The sequence below is a fragment of the Amphiura filiformis genome, chromosome 1 (assembly GCF_039555335.1).
Source record: "Amphiura filiformis chromosome 1, Afil_fr2py, whole genome shotgun sequence".
NCBI lineage: Eukaryota > Metazoa > Echinodermata > Ophiuroidea > Amphilepidida > Amphiuridae > Amphiura > Amphiura filiformis.
In genome coordinates this window covers 11,709,756-11,731,089 of record NC_092628.1, presented here as the reverse complement: position 1 = coordinate 11,731,089, position 21,334 = coordinate 11,709,756, and the positions used below count along the sequence as shown (strand labels likewise).

The window sequence follows — 21,334 nt, the reverse complement described above, 5'->3', positions numbered from 1 at the left end:
GCACTACTAACTAGTCACAGGCTGATGTGGGGAGTTTCCAGGATCTCAGACATTTATTATAGCAACATGTATTTGAAATTACTGATATCAGTAGACTACTCAATGAATTCTGTTTAATATTTGCACAATCAAATTTGGATGGGCATTTGATTCCAATGACAGCCAAAGCTCAATTTCTCAGACACTGCCTGTTTCCCGAATATTTGAGCCTACTATATTTATAAAATATTTGTAGGATTTTCACATTTTCATGTTTTGTATGTTGTCTTTACACAGAGTCCGCCTCTCAATGGTCATTCAGATCGTCACTCTGATCGTCATTCGGTCACCAGTCATCATTCCATAGCAAGTAGGCATACGGAGGCAAGTCATCGATCCGCAGCAAGTCGCCATTCAGCAGCCAGTCGACATTCAAAGGTGGGCCAACATTCTGATGTTACTCCTCGTTCAGATGCAGGAAGCCACCATTCTGCTGTGAGTCGGCATTCTAAAGCAGCAAGTCAACGCTCCAACAGTAGCATAAAATCAGGTAGAATTAACCAGTCGGCTCGTCGACATGGTAGTTCTGCTGATGAAATTGGAGAAGATGAAGATGTTCCTGTTGCAGTTGATAGTGATGATGATGTTAAAAGTCATCGTTCTGAGGCAAGTCGTCGTTCTAAAGCAGCAAGTCATCGTTCCGAAGCTAGTCACCACTCGAAAGCTAGCCTGCGTTCAGAGAAAAGTCGACTCTCCAACAGTAGCATAAAATCAGGTAGAATTAACCAGTTGGCTCGTCAACATGGTAGTTCTGCTGATGAAATTGCAGAAGATGAAGATGTTCCTGTTGCAGTTGATAGTGATGATGATGTCAGAAGTCATCATTCCGAGGCAAGTCGCCGTTCGAAAGCAGCAAGTCATCGCTCCGAAGCTAGTCACCACTCAAAAGCTAGCCCGCGTTCAGAGAAGAGTCGACGCTCCAACAGTAGCATAAAATCAGGTAGAATTAACCAGTCGGCTCGTCGACATGGTAGTTCTGCTGATGAAATTGCAGAAGATGAAGATGTTCCTGTTGCAGTTGATAGTGTCGATGATGTTAAAAGTCATCGTTCCGAGGCAAGTCGTCGTTCTAAACCAGCAAGTCATCGCTCCGAAGCTAGCCACCACTCAAAAGCTAGCCCGCGTTCAGAGAAAAGTCAACGCTCCAACAGTAGCATAAAATCGGGCAGAAATAAACAGCCTGCACGTCGACTTAGCAGTTCTGCTGATGAAATTGCAGAAGATGAAGATGTACCTGCTGCAGATGATAGTGATGATGATGATGACTTGGTCTTTTGATGATCATGACTTAATCATGTGACACTCATATGACTGTCTTGTGATGATCATGACACAGTCTTCTGATGCTCTTTAATTGATCATGCAATGATCATGATATGATCTTGAGATTATAACTGTTATCATGTGATGATCATGACTTGACTTTTTTAATTATCAAATGGTGATCATGATCTGAACTAATTCTAATGATCACAACATGATCTTGTGATGATCAGGGCTCAATCAATTAATCCTAATTAATCATGCAATGGACATGATTGTGTCATTATAGCAAGCCATCGAGATTGTGTAACTATTGCATATTACTTAGATTATGCTATTTCTGTGTCACATGCTTGAATTGTTATGTGCCATTATGAGCTGTGTGAAGTGAATACTATGTATTTCAAGATTTAAAATAAGTGATACAGCACATCAAAAGGGGGGACTTTGCAGCAAAGTGCTTTTCAAGATATAGATTAAAGTAGACAGAAAATGAGGAAAATAATAAGAATTTGGGATGCTTTTTCACTTAAAAAATATGAATGCCTTGATCAATTTTAGCAAATGAGGCGTCATATTAAAACTTGCAAAATTCTCTCAAAGCAGAAATACTGAACTTAAAATTGACTTTACCTGCAAAGTTCCCTGTTTTGATGTTCTACATCACATGATAATTGCTTTTGAAAGAAGAGATTGAAGATTTAAAAACATGATAGGCCTATGTTTTCATATAGTTTGAAGTAACAGGAGACATGGAAATAATCAAAACCTGATGATAAGAATAGTGATTTTGAAAATGTTGGCATTATGTTAACAGTTATACCTTATAGGTTTTTAGATGGTTCTACACTGTTGGATTCTAAACTGAGGTAACTGTATAAAACTTATATATTAAAGTGTGTGAATTTCTCAGCACTGCCACTCGAGTTAAGTGAATTAATGCCACAATGGCATTATTTTAGGACTGTGCTTTAAAATTTCCTGCATGGCAGTGGCAGGTTATCTTGCTGGCAAAGTGGCAGGTAGGCAATATATTATGTAAAGTGTACACTGTTGCTCACAAACATCTTTTAGTAGATTAGTGCATGAGTAAGGCCAAAAAAAAAAAAATTTGTTTGCTTGCCCTCCAGTGAGATTGTTGGGGTGGGTCTGTCGGATTTTTGATTTTTTTTAATGACTCGCTAGTGTACAAGCCTGTAGGCAATGAACATTGGTCATGTGGAAAGATAAATCAACTCCTTCACTTCAAGACCTATAGACCTTTTTCTCAGACGTCACCAATCAATCGATATTGGGTCCAGCATTCGAGTCATCAGCACCCAAACGCAAATACAGCGCCGGCGTGCGCGATCTACTTTGCGCCACGCTAGGTGTCCTGTGTGGAATTGCCAGCTCGCAGTTAGAATGACTTCGTACTTGAGAGTGTATATAGAGATTTATACGCGTTGGTAGTAGACATCAAAGAAGAGTTGAAAACTAGTCACCAACGCTCACATTTTTGTCCGAATAATTTCAGAGTAATTTCATACATCAATCATTCACCAGTATCACACCGCTGATGACGGAGTATGGTTACTCTGAAATTATTCAGACAAAAACGTGAGTGTTGTTGACTAGTTTTAAACTTTTCTTTGACTTCTTACTTATTATAGGCATGAGACACAGTTTATTGGAAACATTGATGCAGGAATGGACAGTTATAAATGTTTTGGGTATAGAGTAATGATTTTCTTAAGAAAATATTGTTGGCCAACTTTTGTGTAAATGAAATTTACACACAGAAAAATAAAAAAAAATAAAGAAATATTTTTTTCATATGGGCCGACCCTGAGTTTGGCCAATTTTGGGTTGGTCGGTGGAGGGCAAGCAAACAATTTTTTTTTGCCTAATCCAGCTGTCAGGCTGGTAATTTTGTAGGCTGATAGTGTTTTGACTCTTGTCAAGTCATTGACATTATCTACCATTGTGCGTATACAATGGTAGATTTTGTATCCACTCTGGTATTAAAGGTCTTTGATATTGATCAATAAATTGAACGTGTATGGGCCGCATAAGAGCTACATGAGCAAACCTGTGCTATGTTCATGTTAGCTTTCTGTGATATGCCAATGGACTATTCCATACACCCCTATGGAAGATATGACCTTAATCTCCCACACTGGGTGCATATTTCAAATGGAATCACCCATTCAGGTAACACCATTTGAAATTCACACCCCCTGTGTGGAAGATTAAGGTCATGTCTTCCATAGGGGGTGTATGGATTTCAACTGGAATAGCCAAATGACTTTAGTTTAAATTCAATCTTTACCATAAGTTTTACTTATTTTGATTCCCACATGTGTAAATGCTCTGGTTTTCTCATATCTTATGCTTATTCTCCTTTTGAATTCTTTGATTACAATGCAAATTTTGCATGCGTTTGTAGCAGCAGTATTCTATTCGAAAAAATAAAGCATGAAAGTTGTATAATTGTAAATACCTACCCTGTCTTCAAGTGCAATTTATTAGGCACACTAAGGGTTTATTTTCCTTACATTATTTTGAGTTTAACTTTTTCTAATGGTATCATCTTGTAAGTTTGTTATATTACTTCGTGTGTTTTTAAAATCAGAGTTAAATGTTGCAAGAAACTTGTCATACATGTATGTGACTCTCCTAAATATTATGAAGCGTAGCATGTTGGAAACCAAGATTGGTTTGCAGGGACTGTCTTTTGAAATTCGAAGGAGAGCATTAAATAGCTCTTCTGTAGCCTTCAAGGAGAGCTGTTTAGAACATTTACAATAGAATGTCAATGTAAGGAGAGAATAGGCAACTAAGGAGAGCTAAAAATCATTATCATATATCAGATTTAAGGAGAGCAGCAGATTATTGCTCTTGCTCTCAAAAGGCAGTCCCTGGGTTTGTTTGTTAACATTTTTTAATGCAGTGACTGTCATTTGCTCTTGTGCAAGCATTGGCTTCAAATGGACCTTCAGATATTTTCTGTATGTTTCCTTTGAGCAATGAGCAATTACTGAACTATAGTTTGATCAGCTCGTAATCACCGGCGGGCCATATAACATCGCGGCATTCGCGGATTAATATAAATATATTTTATTTTGAGAATTGCCTTGTGACATCTGTCCAGAAGCATCACAAATTATTTATTGAAGTCCTATACTTTGTCTACTTTATTTAACACACACAATATAGACCAGACAGGTCAACTATATCACTTTTAATGTGCATCTACTTTTCGGCGTAGTGGTAAAAGCCCAACAATTCCCGCCGATTATGAGCGGTTATCAATTTGCATGGTAATATTGGATTATAATAGTTCCATTTTTGTCTCGCCTGATAAGGCAGGAGACTATATAATCACTTTTCCGTGCAGATGTGTGTAGGGGTGTATGTGTGTAGGGGGGGGTGTGTATGTGACAAATTTGGTTAAAGTTTTGGTTAAAGTTTGCCTTCCGCCTATTTTCTCGGAGACTATGAGTCGCACGTTCCTCAAACTTGGTGGGTGGGTGCATCTTGACCCGAGACAGAACCGGTTTGTATTGGTTAGTGCGTCAAGGTCACTGAGGTCATGTAGGGGTCATCTGAGGTCAAATTAGTAAAAACTGTCGTATGGGCATGAAACTTGGTTGGTACAGTCAACATTTCAAGCCGAATTTTTGGAAGGTCATTTCAAGGTCACCAGGGGTCATCTGAGGTCAAATTAGTAAAAACTGTCGTATGGGCATGAAACTTGGTGGGTGCAGTCAACATTTAAAGCCAAATTTTTGGAAGGTCATTTCAAGGTCACCAGGGGTCATCAGAGGTCAAATTAGTAAAAACTGTTGTATGCGGGCATGAAACTTTGTTGGTACAGTCAACATTTAAAGCCAAATTTTTGGAAGGTCATTTCAAGGTCACCAGGGGTCATCTGAGGTCAAATTAAGTAAAAACTGTTGTACGGGCATGAAACTTGGTGGGTACAGTCAACATTTAAAGCCAAATTTTTGGAAGGTCATTTCAAGGTCACTAGGGGTCATCTGAGGTCAAATGAGTAAAAACTGTTGTAGGGGCATGAAACTTGGTGGGTACAGTCAACATTTAAAGCCCAATTTTTGGAAGGTCATTTCAAGGTCACCAGGGGTCATCTGAGGTCAAATTTAGTACAAACTGTTGTATGCGGGCATGAAACTTAGTGGGTACAGTCAACATTTAAAGCCCAATTTTTGGAAGGTCATTTCGAGGTCACCAAGGGTCATCTGAGGTCAAATTAGTAAAAACTGTTGGTCGGGCATGAATCTTGGTGGGCATGAAACTTGATGGGTACGGTCACCATCAACTTGATAATTGTGCCCAACCGATAACCACCAAATTCATTGACCTCTACCAAAAGTAATCGCAAAAGCAGGTGGTCACGAAAGCAGGCGAGACTCGTGGTTCGAGAACCGCCTTGTGTCATAAGCAGCTCAAGTTCCTCCTGTATACACCAATGTACTATACCAGTATTGTCTAATCATGTACTATATTTTAATGCTTATTGAAGTAATGCTTAAAAGCATGATTTCCAAATTTGACAGCGTCTATTAAAAATTGAAGAATTATTGCTGTTAATGGGATGTGTTAAATATATGCACTGGAAATCACAGGATTTCTATTAAAACTTAGCACGAGTGGATTCAATTGATTATTTTGACAGGTGATAAAGGGAGCGATCACTATATATGCCAGGGGATGGGGGAAGTCCATTTTATCACAATTTTTATGCCCCCTCCCAGTACTATTAAAAGTTGTTTTCTGGTTTTTAGCTGTTTTGCAGGACAAAAAGGGCATTTTGCAATGAAAAAATTATGTGTTCTTGAAGGCATCACTTGGAAACTATATGTGGAAGTTAGTCCAACTGATCAGTTGTAGTCCTACTGTGTAGGGTGTATTGGGTAGCTTCTGGGAAAATCATACCATTTTCTTAGGAAATGAAGAATTACAATGTGTTGCTTACCAAAAAAAAAGTAGTGATCCTGAATTCTTTCAACCCCTAGGTATAAATAGTGACCACTCCCTAAGAATCAAAATTCTTATGCCAAGAGTTTTAAAATTGTATACATATTGAAAATAAAACTGAAGTCATTTCATGTAAAATTGTACATAATAGTATTTCCCTCCCTTTTACTGTACAGTTTGGACCTGTATGTATTCATAGTTTTGTCATGTGACAAAAAAAACACCATGTTTTCAACGATTGTATTTTTGTATTGTTTTGTAAACAACAGCTGCATTTGTGTAATTGTGTACAGTAGTAATACCTCCGAAGCTTACTTTGTATATTTTTGAACGAGACATTCCAAATGTATTCAGTTTGTTGTCATAACGTTTCTAAGGAATAAGAAAAAAACTTGTTTGCAAAAGTGTGTCAATTAAAATCAATTATCAGGGTTGATATGACAATGTGATTATGAAAATGGGAAAAAATGTCACTAAATTGAATAAATGAGTGACGATATCAGCATTTGTTTCATAATTATTTTCACACATGTTATCAAAGGGACTGTTATTCAGAAATACAGAACTTGTTAATTTGGGAAGATCTTAATCAAAACTCTGCTTAACCAAGCTGTTTCAATTACTTTAATCATGTAGGTTAAAAAATCAAAAATTTTAGAATGAATACACACATGTTGCCATTTGTTGCAATGTTTTGTTTTGTTTTGTTTTAAGAGAATTTGTGTCTGAATCGAAGGGTAGCCTGCTTGATTCAAGAATAGCTGGATTTTGTGCTATTTTAAAGCATACTCACTTTTACAAGAAAGTCTCAACAATGTTTTATGTAGCCAGACAGAGAAGATATCTTACACTTCCCACAATGCATTTCTTCCCTGTCCCAATTTGCTATTCAGTGCAACATGGGTTGATAGTGTCAAAATACCTCAATAACAGAGCTTGGAGCGATTACTGAATAGGGTGCAACTCTACTAGTCTTATTACAAGACTGCCCTACCCCAATCATAAACCCTAACCCTAAACGAGGACTGGACTCAAGTCTAGCAAGTTGCACCCTATTCGGTAATTGTACCCAGAGCTCATCCAGATCTGTCAATTGAAGTATTTCTCGTCACTATCAACCCATGTTGCACTGAATAGCAAATCAGTACAGGAAAGAAATGCATTGTAGGAAGTGCAAGACATCTTCTGTGGTAGTCAGTAGTCTCCAAATTTACAAAAAAGGGTAACCTTTTTCATAAAAGTAATTGGCAGAGTAAAAAAAGTGAATGAAACACTAAGAAAGAATGCTTCAAAAATGAAAAGCAAACAATCATATTTAAAGTTCTTTGAACAAGTCATTTAATTAATACCTTTTGTTATGTACATATTTTTGTTACAATTGGTAACTAATATGCATTAATATCTGTGATACTGGAAATACCAACATAAGTATTATAGATTTATAGTTGGAAGTTACAACCCAAATAGCATCATTAGAGGCCGGTCGAGTGCAGATCCGTCGGAACACGCTTTTCAATACGGAATAAATGCTTTCCGCATCGTGACATCATCCAAGCATTTCCCATTGAAAAAGCGTTATCCGACGGATCTGCAGTCGACTATTCTGTTGGTATGCTCACAGAAGATGAACAGACATGCCAGCAAACAGACCATGTTTTGCAGAAAACGTTTAAATGATGGGTTTTATAAAAGGTATAAAATGTTTTCATAACATTCAAAAGCATTTTTGAAAACTTACTGCAAAACATTCTAACATAATGATTATAATCATGTTATTCATGTGTTGACAAAAATATTTGGGACAGTTAAAAAACAAATTGTGTTTTTTCATATAAAACTTTTAAAAATGTGTTCAAAACCAAAATATAATCCAACATTTAAAAGATTTTGAAACATTTTGATCCAAACCAAAATATATTTATAACATATCTTGGAGTAGATTGTTCATCCAGTAGTTAATCAACTGGAACTGAAATTGATGATCATCAGTCGGATGCCTGATGGCATCAGACGTAACATAGCACAGTGAGCTGCAAATTTAAGTTCCAGTTTAGATTAACAGTGTTGTAGTCGAGTCCTCGTCATCCGAGTCCGAGTCCTTGGTGTCCAAGTCCGAGTCCCTGCCAATTTCTGATGTCCGAGTCCTCAATGTTCGAGTCCGAGTCCGAGTCCTTATGTATCAAATTCAAGCCCGGGGTTTTCACCAATACTTTATCAACGTATAGCCTATAACCAGAATTTTAGTTCTATTATTATTTTCTTGTAAATACATAATTTGCTAGTCCCACCTTGCATGCCTAGTATTGTTTTGGGGCTGTACAATAATTATGCGGAGCCCGGGGTGGGGTGAAATTGCTCGGCCTGCCAAAAATCACTTGCCCCCCCCCCTCCCGGCCTGCCAAAAATCTTTGCACATGCCATTTTTTGGGGATCCCAATTTACAAACTTTAAATGGTTTTGATAATTATGTTACGAGCGCAGTGAGCAGGGAAATTTGCATTATGTATGCGTTTCTGTACTGTTTTTTAAGCCTTTTTAGAGCGTTTTATTTAAAAGGTGCCCTATATGCTTGTTCCCCCCTCTCGGCTTGCCAAAAATTGCTTCCACCCTCCCTTTCGTTAGGTCAAAAATGTTTACCCTTAGGTAGCATACCTTGGAAACACATTATAATCACAGACTCACAGTAACTTATTAGGCTTGTGTTTTAGAGAGGCAAAATATGCAATATTATTACAATCAAAATATGACGTCACTACCAAACTCCATTTGCATCATGCTCCAGTTCAGTTGGAAACATTTTGAATTTGTTAGCTCCAAAGCCTATAATTTGGCCCAATTTTAGTTCACAGACCTCCACAAAAATGTTGTTCGGTGCCACACACCCCTATCAAAATTTAACTTGAGTGCCCCAGAGTATTATTATTATTCATGTACATTCTAGACTTGTGTCTATAAACAAAGCAGTCATGTCAAAACAAACGAATATGATTAAAATCCATTTAACCAATTAAAGATATAACTGAAAGCAATCTTGCTTTTTTGGTTGTACTTTTATTTACAAACTGAATTTATTTGCATGTAAAACTACTTAAATTAATCACGTGATGTGATCATAGATCAAGAAGAAGAAGTTTACAATGAACGAAAATAAGACCTAAAAAGACCCTATTTTGCCGGACTCGAGGAGGACTCAGTGCCGAGTCCTCCAACACTGTAGATTAATGGTAAAAACAAAATCAAGTTTATAACATATTTATAACGTTTTAAAAACATCTTTGTTTGCTGGAGTCTCATTGTACGAATACAATGCTATAAACACTCCTGCTTGTGCAATTTTGTAACATAAATCAGGCAAATTACAATAATAACTAGGCTCGATTTGGTCAAAGTTTGTGTGTAAGCATATGCCCCTCTGATGTATGAGACCAATAAGTGATTGTAGAAGAACAATGACATATTAGTAGCCAAAGCACAGGGAGGCAGTGTCCGTGGTACAACAGCCTGTCATGCAGAGCACTGGGAATTGCCTAGAATCATGCTCAAAATCTAGTAATATATTGATATTGTTTGATTGATAGGTTTGGACAAAATGTGATTATTACTTACGGGATTGTATTTTATTGTTTTTACCCACAGAGGTCAGTGTCCAAATCTCAATTTTCAACAAGAATCTCCACACTGCATGAAAGGTTCTTCCTAATACAATCTGCTGATACAATGGACAGCTAAAATTGACTGCTCTTGTGGAGTCTTATGATCCTATCATATTTGGGATAGCATAGGCCTATAAAGTGGTCTGCCCACACAACTGATTTTTTTAAGCTGGAAAAGGACCATCTAGATTCTTTTCCAACTAAATGTAGTACTTTCAGGATTAAAGAAAGTGAAATTTGACAAAATGCATTTTTAAAATGCCAAACAAATTCCACTTGAGGGTAACACAATACTAAAATTTGAGAGAGTGCAATTGTGAGAATGTTGCTAGTACCATTTTACACCCTGATGTGGCAGTGATGTCAGTGCGCATTTCAATGGGCACAGCTTCAAATCGCTACATGTAGCATTCGATCAAATCACTGGCATAAGCATGCACACGCTTAAAGGCGCCCCATGGATGTGCGTGCGAAACAGCTGCCTCAACACGATTGATGTCATTTTGCCACATCAGGGTAAAAAATGTTATACATTTACATGTTAGTTCAAGGTAGAAATACACTATGATAATATACCATTAACATAAAACAGATGTGTATAATTGTGTAATGATAGGAGCAATAAAAGCAATTCAAGTCATAAAAGTGAAGTATGTCTTAAACACTTATTCATACCCAACCATTCACCATATTGAGATGTCAACAGAGATTGGGCTATTCCATTTAAAATCCACCGTTTCCCTGTGGGAAGATTTTGGAAATATCTTCCACAGGGGAGTTAAATGGAATTAACACATTAGCAACTCTTATTTGAATTTCATACACCCTCTGAGAAAGATTGAACCTGAATCTTTCTCTGAGGGAGATATTTCCAAAATCTTTCACAGGGATAATGTTGATTTTAAATGGAATAGCCCATTAAGAGTAAGACCCAACGAGTGCTGACTCTACCATGTTTGTGTGTTGCTCATGGAGGGTAAAATGGTGTACTGATAGATTGTTTCGCCATGCGGCCAGCAAATTTAGATTTAAAGTGTGTGCTTGTGTTGTTCTGAAACCACTATATGCAAATCTATGTAATGATTAAGCTTAAAGATGCCTATTGTCGTTCCATTTCTGGCTTTTGTCGACATACCTGAGGGTACACTATTTTTTATTTCCATGCATGTGACAACATGGCGGAGTTACTTTAGACCAAAAAAAGAAATAGTTTGCTTGTCCTTCAGAATTGGATCGGTCAGTCAGGATTTGTTTTTTTTTAATGACTCACTACTGTATGAATATTGGTCATGTGAAAAGATAAATCAATATTTCACTTCTGACCTTCAATAGGCAAGATACACCACATAGATTCAATTAGAACGACAGCATAATTTCAGGCATAAGACACAAAGTTTATTGGAAACGTTGATGCTGGAATGGACTGTTATAAATGTTTTTTTAAAGGGCCGACTTTATTTTGGCCAATTTTTTGTCGGTCAGTGGAGGACAAGCAAGCGATTTTTTTTTTGGCCTTGGCAATACGCACAAGGCAATTATTATTGAGTTGAGACTCTTGGCAAAGAATTTAAAAATCAGCATGCATTACCCCTGTCCCCACTCTAACTCAGTCAAAATCAGCTTATGAAGCTCAAAACTTTCAAAAATTACATTATACATACAATTAAATATTTTCACTAATTTAAAGATAGTTGGCAGGTGTTAACTGTTAAGCCCCGCCCAGTTGGCAAATGTTGACACTGAGTGTGTACCCGTAAAACTAATTTTGCATAATTATTTGAGGTTGAAACCATAAAGCAAAAAAATAAATAAAATAAAGATGTGAAAAATCAGAAATATTGCACACAAAATATTATGTAACATAAAATTAACATTATTTTACCAACTCAAAAATCTGCAATGTACAAACAAAACAATCTGCTATAGAAAAACTTTAAATGTGTGAGTTAATTGATCATAAAAAATTTAAAAATTTTTAATCGCTCATACAGGGGTGTAACCCATTCAGGTAAGGCCTAAAAAAATTGTTTGATTGGCGTAACATAAAAAAACTGTAATTTGTGTAAATTGCATTTGAAAAAGTCCGTGGAACTTTTTTTCCTTTTTTTTAAATTCATATTTATTAATATTTTTATTTATTTTTTTATTTTATTAAAAAAAAAAAAAGTCAGGATCGGGCCTACTTTTAGGGTAGGTCGGGTTACGCCAATCAAACAAATTTTTTTTTTTAGGCCTAACCCCATTTGAATTTTCACACACCCTGTGTGGAAGATTAAGGCCATGTCTTCCATAGGGGTGTATGGATTTCAACTGGAATATCTCATTGCTTTAAATATGTCACATATATCTAAAAATTCAATTTTTCTTTAATAAGATATAATTTCAATAAGTTCAAAACTGGTAACTTTGGATTCAAGTGGAAGATACTTTCATTTATCAAAGTAGATGGATATGAAGAAATCGCTATCACCTTCCAAACCCAACAGACGACAGACCTGAAATTGAAAAAACAAAACATCATCAGGCAAGGCATAAAGTAGGATTGACTTGGACCTCAGACTTTACCAAAAATACAGCATTACTTTTTTAGGATTAATACAAAATATCCTGTTTTGTCAAATGAAACAGCTAAATTCATATCCTATAGTTAGTACTAACTCGCAATAAAAGTCAAATTTTATTATTTTTGCAATTGTAGGGAAATTGGGCCAAAAACATGCAATTTGGCAAGTTTCTTACAATACTATTGCAGAGATACCACTTTTCAGTGGTTTTTCAAGTTTTTGAGTAAAACTGAGTGGCATCTCTGATATTGCAATTTCTAAAAGTTTCTAATTAAAAAAACTGACTTTTAGCGCCAAAATTCAACTAGAATTTTTGATGTCTGACACACATCTTCATCGGAAGAAGTCGGCATGTATGAACTTAAATTCGGATAATATTGCAGTCACAAAACTCGTAGACTTGGAACAAGTCTAAGCACTCAAAATCTTGAGTAAAGGCTGAGATAATTTTAATATCTTATGTAATTTTTGATAATTGATCACAAAATTTTTGTTTGTTCATGGAGCAAAATGAAAATGTAATCTTGAAGTCATTTCAATTTGTTGCTTATTAAAATTTGGGTTGACCTAAATGAAGGATTACGGTATATATAGTCATACTGTAGTGATTTGGCGTTGTGATTACCAATGGCGTAACTAGACTTTCGCAATCGAGGGGGCAGCTAGCGTAAAATCTGCCGGGGGGAATTGGTGTCAAAATACTGATCAGTCAAGCAGGGGGTATTGGTTCCCCTGTTGGTTTTTGCCAATGGTGATTATCACTTGAGTTAGGCTAAATATTCTCGATTTAGGGAAGCATCCATTTATCCATTATAATAGTTGCAAAAAAGTTACAAAGAGTAACACATACCTAAGTTGGTAGAGTCTTTCCATGCCCATGTGATACAGTAATGCTGCAGTAATTGATGTAATAACTCTGCTTCATCTAAGAACTCTAGTCTCTCGATTCTATAGATATCATCGGCAGGTAAGCTGTTATAGACAGCCTGTGTGTCTATGCCTTCAGCCCCTTCCCAGCCTACGGATAGAAATCTGTCTTTCTGTAATATGATACAAGCAAAAAAGAATGAATTATGAGCATCCATATCAAGTTGAATATAACATTAATGGTTATCCCAGGGTTTTCTGTACTGAATCTAATGTGGGAGTACTTGAAAGTATTGCAATGTGGGAGGTTCATAATAGTTTCTACATCTAGATGATAATGCTTGGGTACGACAAGTCGTACGTTGGAGAGACAGGATGTCCAGTTGAAGACTAAAAGAACACAAGGAAGATGCGGAAAAAGTCGCAAACAGAAAATACAAAAAATAGAACAGTATCAACTTCCAAATTCAACAAATCTGCCATAACCGACCACATTGCAATTGAAAACCATGTCATTGGGAGGAGCCCAAGCTACTTGAGAAAGACAGGAACCAACAAACAATACTGATCAGAGAAGCGAATTGGATAAGAAGGCGGGGAACAAAACAGTCAACAGGAACATCGGTAGCTACTCTCTAGACCATACAAGCTAAGCTTCCGAGGGATGCGAAAATCGCCCAAACCCGCAGGAAAAATGGATCCCAATGCCATGGTCATTCTGAAGAAGCCATCAGTCATGATGGCGAAAGTCTAAAACTAGTGAGTATTTTTGGATTTGGCAATCAAAAAATCTAATCAAGTTTAATTTCTACAATCCTACAAATGCATTTATTTCACATACCTTCTTTTGATTGTCCTGATTCTGATGAGGGGAAAATTTGAAAAGTGACATGGCGCATTTGTGCCATTTTATCCAAACCCGAATGGACAAGGCCGTTTTTCATCATCGGCCAAGTATCCTGTTCCTACCTGTGTCTGTAGACTCTCACAAGCATCTGCACCAGCCAAATCGCACTGTCGTCTCCGCAAATTATCAATCATGACTTGACCAAATCTATCTTTGAGGTTGATCTGCTCAAAGTTGAGGAACAGAGCCGACTGGAAGTTAGTTGCTATCCATTTTAGTAATGTAGAAGACTTGTCTGTTGGTAGGTACACTAGCACACATTCTGCTACAAACAGTGTTGGTTTGCTATAAAGGTGGTACAACAAGAAAGCCAATATTGACAAATTTAGCCCTTTAATGCATTTATCAATTGTCTTGAATGTTTATACATTACATTTTTCTATAAAGTGTGACTCTTCTCATTGTTAATAAATGGAGATGGTTTGACAACATGTCATCAGACAGGGCTACCACATGGAAAACAGAACCTTGCACAGGACAAAAACATTTGACAGTTTATTCAGGCATGGGTAAGACGTCAACGGGTCGGGACCCAGGTAACTTTGTTTTAGCCAGTGTCTTAGTGGCAACATGCACTGGGTTTTTGTTACTGCAGACATCAATAAAGTTCTAAATTGCACTCCCATAAATGCACAAGAGAGCACAATTAGCATAGGAGCTGCACCCAACTGCATGCAATTCTATATCAGTTCATGATTCACTCGGTCGGACATCCGGGAACATTGTCCCCTTCGTCCCCTTTGCACAAGCGCCACAGATAGCAACCAACTTGAGAAAGGGAACTGCACATGCGCGCTGCACATGTGCACACTGGTTTTACAAGGCTATTTCCCCTTTGTGACGTCAGCCCGACCAAGAGAATGTCATGAGTCTTGTCATAATGGGTTGAACAAAGTAATAGGTGAGGTGATGTGATATGTGATGCGATCAAGTGAAATGAGTCTGATATCGATCAAAATCAAAAATTCAGTTTTCAATTTCATTAAATGAGCCATTCTCAGAGCTTTATTTTGCTCAAACCCCCATCATAATTAGACTTACGGTTCCAGAGATATGGCCATTTCATTGTTGCTCAGAACAATAAAATACAAGGGAAGTTGAATACTGTTATTGGTTATATCTCAAAATCAATATTCATGACATCCAACTCATTTTGCTTGATTACATCACATATGTGCAAAAATCAATTTACCATTAAGGTGAAGAAAAAAAACATGTTCTACGGGCAGACAGACCTTTCAAGTATGGTCGGTCGGGCACGTTTTTTTTTCTGGAGGCTAAAATTACCCTAAAATTTCAACAAAATCTGACAAATCTGAAAAAATTGATGATTTTTGCAAACATATTTTCTCAACATTTTCAGAAGTGGCTGATATTATATGATTTTAGAAAAAAATTTTTTTTAATTCTGGGTCGGTCGGGCCTATAGAACAGGGTTTTATTCATCGCCGAATGTTATGCAAATTACTTTTGAAGTAAACATGTTTTTACCTTTTGTCAATTCCTGCTTTGGTTAGCTTGCTTTCAAATTCCTCTATATTCCTCATATCAGCCCATGTTATGTGGTATCTAGCGGAGTGAAGCTCTGCATCCTCTGTAATACATAATGCCATATATACAAATCAAACATTTGGCTTTGTCAATTACACTGTGTTGTGTTACAGTAAAATCAGAAAAAGTAATCTATAAGATATAATTACAATACATACAATAAATACAAGAATCACTGGATTTATGTCGCCCAAGAAGAGAACATGCAACAGTTTGCATCCCTGAAACAATTGAGTCCTTTGCTTGTCTTTGAATGCTGGTTCTGATGATCACATTTCTGTATGCATGGGAAAAAAGAAGTTCTGCACAAGCAGTTTAGCCCACACATAAACTGAACACTACGGGTCTTTTTACTAATAAGCATATCGCTCATCCTATATATTTCTCAAATGGTGCTTCTTTGGTGTACTCTGAGCTGAAAATTATAATGCTTAAATTATGCTTAATGCACGCTGAGAATGCACTAGAAAATTTTCAAAATGTAATGCTATTAAATACGGGGTAGTTTTCTTTGTTTCTGGCATATAATTTCTTTTCATGATATCTGACCATGTCCATAATCCATATGCTATAAAATATTTTAAAAAGAAAAGAAACGGAGAACACATCCTGGTTGTAAAGCTTCAATGGATCTATCAACTATGCTGCACTTACCGATGAGAGGAGCCTGTCCCTTATTTGCAGCCTGTACCCCTTCAAGTAGTTTGGGTCTTACTCGAACACTCTGACATTTTCTGCTTGTGACTGCTCGGAAGTCAAGTTCTACATACACGTCTGGTAGTTTACCTTCATCCTGAAAACAAGTTAATGTGATGAATAATTAATTAAGCAATAAGTTTCCGGACTCCGTCAAACAGCACCACTTCAACATAACCCATTTCAACTTAATCCTTTGTGACTCATTTTAGGACATTTTTAGGACCAGCAATTGACTGATCCATCTGTAGTCACTAGTATACCAGGGTCTGAGTCAATAGCAGTTGAACTCAAAGTCAATACAAGAATAAAACATACAAAACATTGTCAATCACAACAACACAACTGAACTGCTCTGTAGCAGTTGCACAATCTTCATCAGTGTTTAATATCACCAACAATTTGGTGACTATCAGCTAACTATCATAGAGCAGTCCCATAGAGATATGTGTACAAACTAGCCTATATTCAAATGTCCCTAACTAGCTAACGAAGCGACTCAGTTTTTGAATGTTGTGTTTTTTTAAATGACTAACAAACAAACAAACAAACAAGTAAACAAACATAAAGAAATTATATCACTCATACATAAATTCTAGACAGTTCATTGGTTGATTACCATTTATCATTTTTACCCTCAGCCTCTCCGTGTGATAGTTTACCATCATGTGCTTTGCCGTAGTGCGCCTGCGCCAAGCCGTGCGCTGACTCTAAGACTCGCCAATTTAATTATGGGGTGGACCCCAAAATGTGAAGTATATTACGGCAAAACATGGTGTTATGTTGATGAAAAAATGTATTTCATACCTTAAATTGTATTTAGTAATAGAAATTTATGTACGAGTGATATAAAACAAATATTAACTGTCTTAAATTTGTGTAATGGTCGAAATATAATCACGAGGTGAAAGATGTATTGTTCCATTCCACTCGCCGTTCCGGCTCATGGAATGGAACAATACATCTTTCACCTCGTGATTATATTTCGACCATCACACTCATGGACAGTTAATATTTGTATATTATCACACTGTCAATTGAGACAGTACATACACCTTAACCGTGCCTATGTTTTTTGATATCGGAAGGGAAAGAAGAAACAAAAAAAGGAGAGAAGATGAACAAACCTGAGTATATGACTTAGGCTGATTGTGTCATTGCATCACATGGAATGCATACACAAGCAGTTGTTTAATTGTAAGCATTAGTGAGCTCTGGTTGGGTTAGGGTTTAAGGGAAATGGTGATCTTTTAAGAATGAATTGTTTAGCAGTTATGTCATTATACAATATTTTAGCATCATGTAAGGGCAATCTTAGAGTCTGAGGAACGATCAGATCTTGTACATCATCTTCATATTCATCTTCATAAAATCATCAGACAAACAAGAAGCAGCTATTAATTTCAAGATTCTCTTTCAAAATGTTGTACTCACATTGAGCTGCCAAAATGTTGTATCAAATCCAGCTCCCAGGTTAACTATTTGGCAAGCACACTTTGTTTTCTCCAGGAATTGATGCATCAGTGTCTTGAGTCCATGTGTTCTTACATAATATCCTGTAGAAGTAAATCAATAATATTCAGTTGATTTGTATTCAGGGTTGGCAATTTTTATGATTAAAAAAAAACAAAACATCAATTTATTATTTTTAACAGGGACTACCTTTTGAGGCAAGCGAGAGCAATAGCTCTCTACTGCTCTCCTTAAATCTGATATAGGCAGCCCTCGAATTAAGGATCTGAAGGGGCACAGCAACACAGCCATTATGGCAACTGTTGACAATTTGAGAAGGGCACCAAGGCAATTTCTCAAAAGTGAAAAAAAAACACACACAAACATAGCAGGGCTGGGGCACCGACGGCAACTTCATTAGAGGGCACAGCAAGTGACTGCCTTGGGTAAAGGTCATATTTTAAGGGCATTATATTACGGCAGTGGGGATGGGCACCCACGGCAAAATGCCATGGGTGCCGTGGGTTAATTCGAGGGCTGGATATAGGATAGGACTAGAGAGTAATTTTTAGCCATAGATAAGCTTTATATAACATAGAGCTTTATGTTTTTAGCTCTCCTTAGTTGCCCATTCTCTCCTTACATTCTATTGTAAATGCCCTAAACAGCTCTCCTTGAAGGTTCCAGAACTGAATTTATTTAGACTCTGAACATGTTGAAATGACAGTGTCTTATTAGCTAGCCATCCATCAACACATTTTTGACAGGGAATTTATTCCTGTGTATCATGGGAAAAATTAATACCTGTGACAGGGATACTAATACCAAATAAAATGATAGCAGCAAGGCACAACAACATTTGAACATATCCACTGCCAACCTCAATTTCACTGTAACAAGGGTATCTCTAGTGTACAATGTACTATTAGTCTATTACTAATTTACTAACCTCTATTTATTTCAGGTGCCTTCCTATCTCCAGACCGGATTAGCAGAGGCAAGTATGGATCACTCCAATATCCTTGCTGGACAGCAAATCTGGTAAAGAAAATTAAACATAAAAATATTGTTGTGAAAGAAAAACAAACATTTTTTCGTTTGGCTCGCAGGCATTAGTTTAAACACATAATCATGACACATAATTTAAAAAATGTTAAATGTTGACTTGATTGCTCTCTGCAATATAAGGCCTCCATTCAGATCTGTCCACTATGCACTCCCAGATTGGTGATTTCAACTAATGGTTAAAAAAAATCAAGAAATGACCAGGGCCTCCAATTTCAGTCTACATGGATTGGACACTTTGGACAGCATGGTCTGTGTCATGGTCTGCATCGTGCCTGACCATGATGATATAAATAAATATAAATTATAATTAGCGATATCATTATAGATCAAATTAGGGAGTGTTCATAAATACTTTGGTGGGTGGGGGTTGGAAACAGGAAAAGTTGGAACCTTTGACATCAAATTTTTTTAGATCCTCCTAAAAAAGGGTGGATTTTTTTATCCCCCTTTTTATGGTCTATTTTTTTATCCCACCTTCAAGGAAACCCAAAATATATGTTAACTCAGCTAAAAATGACCATTTGGAGTTATTGGAGTTATAGTGTTACATCTAAATTGTAAAGTGCTTGAGAAGCTTGAGAGTACACAATTGAATACCATACTTTTAAGTATTCAATTCATGAATGTTAAAACATTTACGAGTGCGGAACATGCAAAGTTTTTGGAATGTGCATGCCTTGTCGTATATTTTACTCTGGCCGTGAGCTCCGATCGGGAGTTCCAACAGGTGTTGTGTATGTGTTTGTATGTGTTTATTGTGCATTCACATGCATGCTTAACCGTCTGTATGAAGAAATCGTTGCTCCAAAAATGATTGCAAATTACACATTTGTAATCATTTTTCACCACAAAATATATGGAGAGGTCAAACAGGTTGTTTATTATTGTCAATATTAATATTTTGCGACATTTATAATGAAAACAATTAACACTGAAGACACCAGCACTTGTCTACAAAACTCAGTCATTATGGCATACGGGGTAAAACCCTTGGATGGATCCAAGACTTCCTGTCTGGGAGAGAACAGAGCGTAGTTGTCAACGGCACGCAATCCCGATGGAGTCCAGTCCTGTCCGGAGTCCCCCAGGGCTCGGTCCTAGGACCCACCTTGTTTTTAATATACATAAACGACATTGTGACTGATGTGAAATGTACCCTACGTTTATTCGCTGACGATTCAATCTTATACACGGAGGTTAAAAACAGAGCCGACCAAATCAAACTACAAGATGACCTTCACAGAGTTTTCAAGTGGGCCGAAAAATGGCAAATGTCCTTCAACGCCAGTAAATGTCAAAAACTCACAATTACCCGCAAGACCAAACCTCACACTTTCACATACAAAGTCGACAACCATCATATTGAATCCACCGCTAACCACAAATACTTGGGAGTAAACATCAACAGTAACTTGGACTGGAAACAACACATTCAAAACATCACCTCCAGTGCTCGGAGTACCCTAGCCATCCTTAGAAGAAATATTTCCTCCTGCCCGTCTGATGTCAAATCACGGGCCTACCAAGCCTTAGTTCGACCAAAACTCGAATACTCTCCAGCTGCTTGGAACCCCCACAAACAAGATCAGGTGAACAGGATTGAAGCTATTCAGAGGCAAGCAGCGAGATTCGTCAGTAACAACTATCAAAGAACAGCCAGCGTCACTGATATATGGTCATTTTCACGGTAAAGGGTGTAACTTTGGATTTTTAACATTTTAATCCGTAGTGTTCTAATAAAGCCACAGAATTCCATAATTTTTGGCCACATAAAGTCATCTAGTTAGCAGCTACCTTGACTAGCATAATCAGCTTTGGGAGTTACTGCGTTCAGTTTTAGCAGGCTTAAATGTACTTAATATTGCCATTTGGAAAAACTATAAAAACAGTAACATTTTGTAAAACCCTGTGTTTTCTTCAGTTAGTTCATGGATAATTTTTCTTATCCTGAAAGTACAGTCATATGTTCAGTAAACACTGCCACATTAGATTTAATTGTGAACGGCCCTGTATTTTTGAGAACCGGACTTCGATATTTGTCGTTTCGAGGCTTCATTTTCCGTTAACAATTGTTAACAAACTTTGTGGGTGTAGCTTTGGTTCATAATTCTTGGTTATTTCTTCACTTCTTCTTGATTTATAACAGTTGTTATCTTAACTTGAAATGGGTAACAAAAATTAGCCGATTTGCAAGCTTTTAAAATTTTTATAAAATCTTGACTTCAAATAGCCGTTTTTCCGTTAACTTTTTGAAGCCTCCGAAACAAAAAACTTACGTCGGAATTTGGTAATAG

At 37.0% G+C, this 21,334-nt stretch overlaps 2 protein-coding genes across 2 annotated transcripts in view; one reads left to right on the top strand and one right to left on the bottom strand.

Annotated features, from left to right (window-relative positions):
* Window positions 1-4,685, top strand: part of LOC140153398 (uncharacterized) — a 38,881-nt gene extending 34,196 nt beyond the window's left edge. Inside the window, 1 exon segment of the mRNA XM_072176180.1 lies at window positions 277-4,685. Coding sequence (XP_072032281.1) covers window positions 277-1,317 — 1,041 coding nt within the window. The 3' untranslated portion in view covers window positions 1,318-4,685.
* Window positions 4,686-7,602: 2,917 nt separating this feature from the next.
* Window positions 7,603-21,334, bottom strand: part of LOC140153492 (leucine carboxyl methyltransferase 1-like) — a 19,249-nt gene continuing 5,517 nt past the window's right edge. The window contains exons 2-8 of the mRNA XM_072176297.1: window positions 18,922-19,010; window positions 17,955-18,076; window positions 16,479-16,617; window positions 15,765-15,867; window positions 14,336-14,558; window positions 13,350-13,539; window positions 7,603-12,430 (exon numbers count right to left, since the gene is read on the bottom strand). Coding sequence (XP_072032398.1) covers window positions 12,402-12,430; window positions 13,350-13,539; window positions 14,336-14,558; window positions 15,765-15,867; window positions 16,479-16,617; window positions 17,955-18,076; window positions 18,922-19,010 — 895 coding nt within the window. The 3' untranslated portion in view covers window positions 7,603-12,401. The remainder of the gene's footprint in view (window positions 12,431-13,349; window positions 13,540-14,335; window positions 14,559-15,764; window positions 15,868-16,478; window positions 16,618-17,954; window positions 18,077-18,921; window positions 19,011-21,334) is intronic.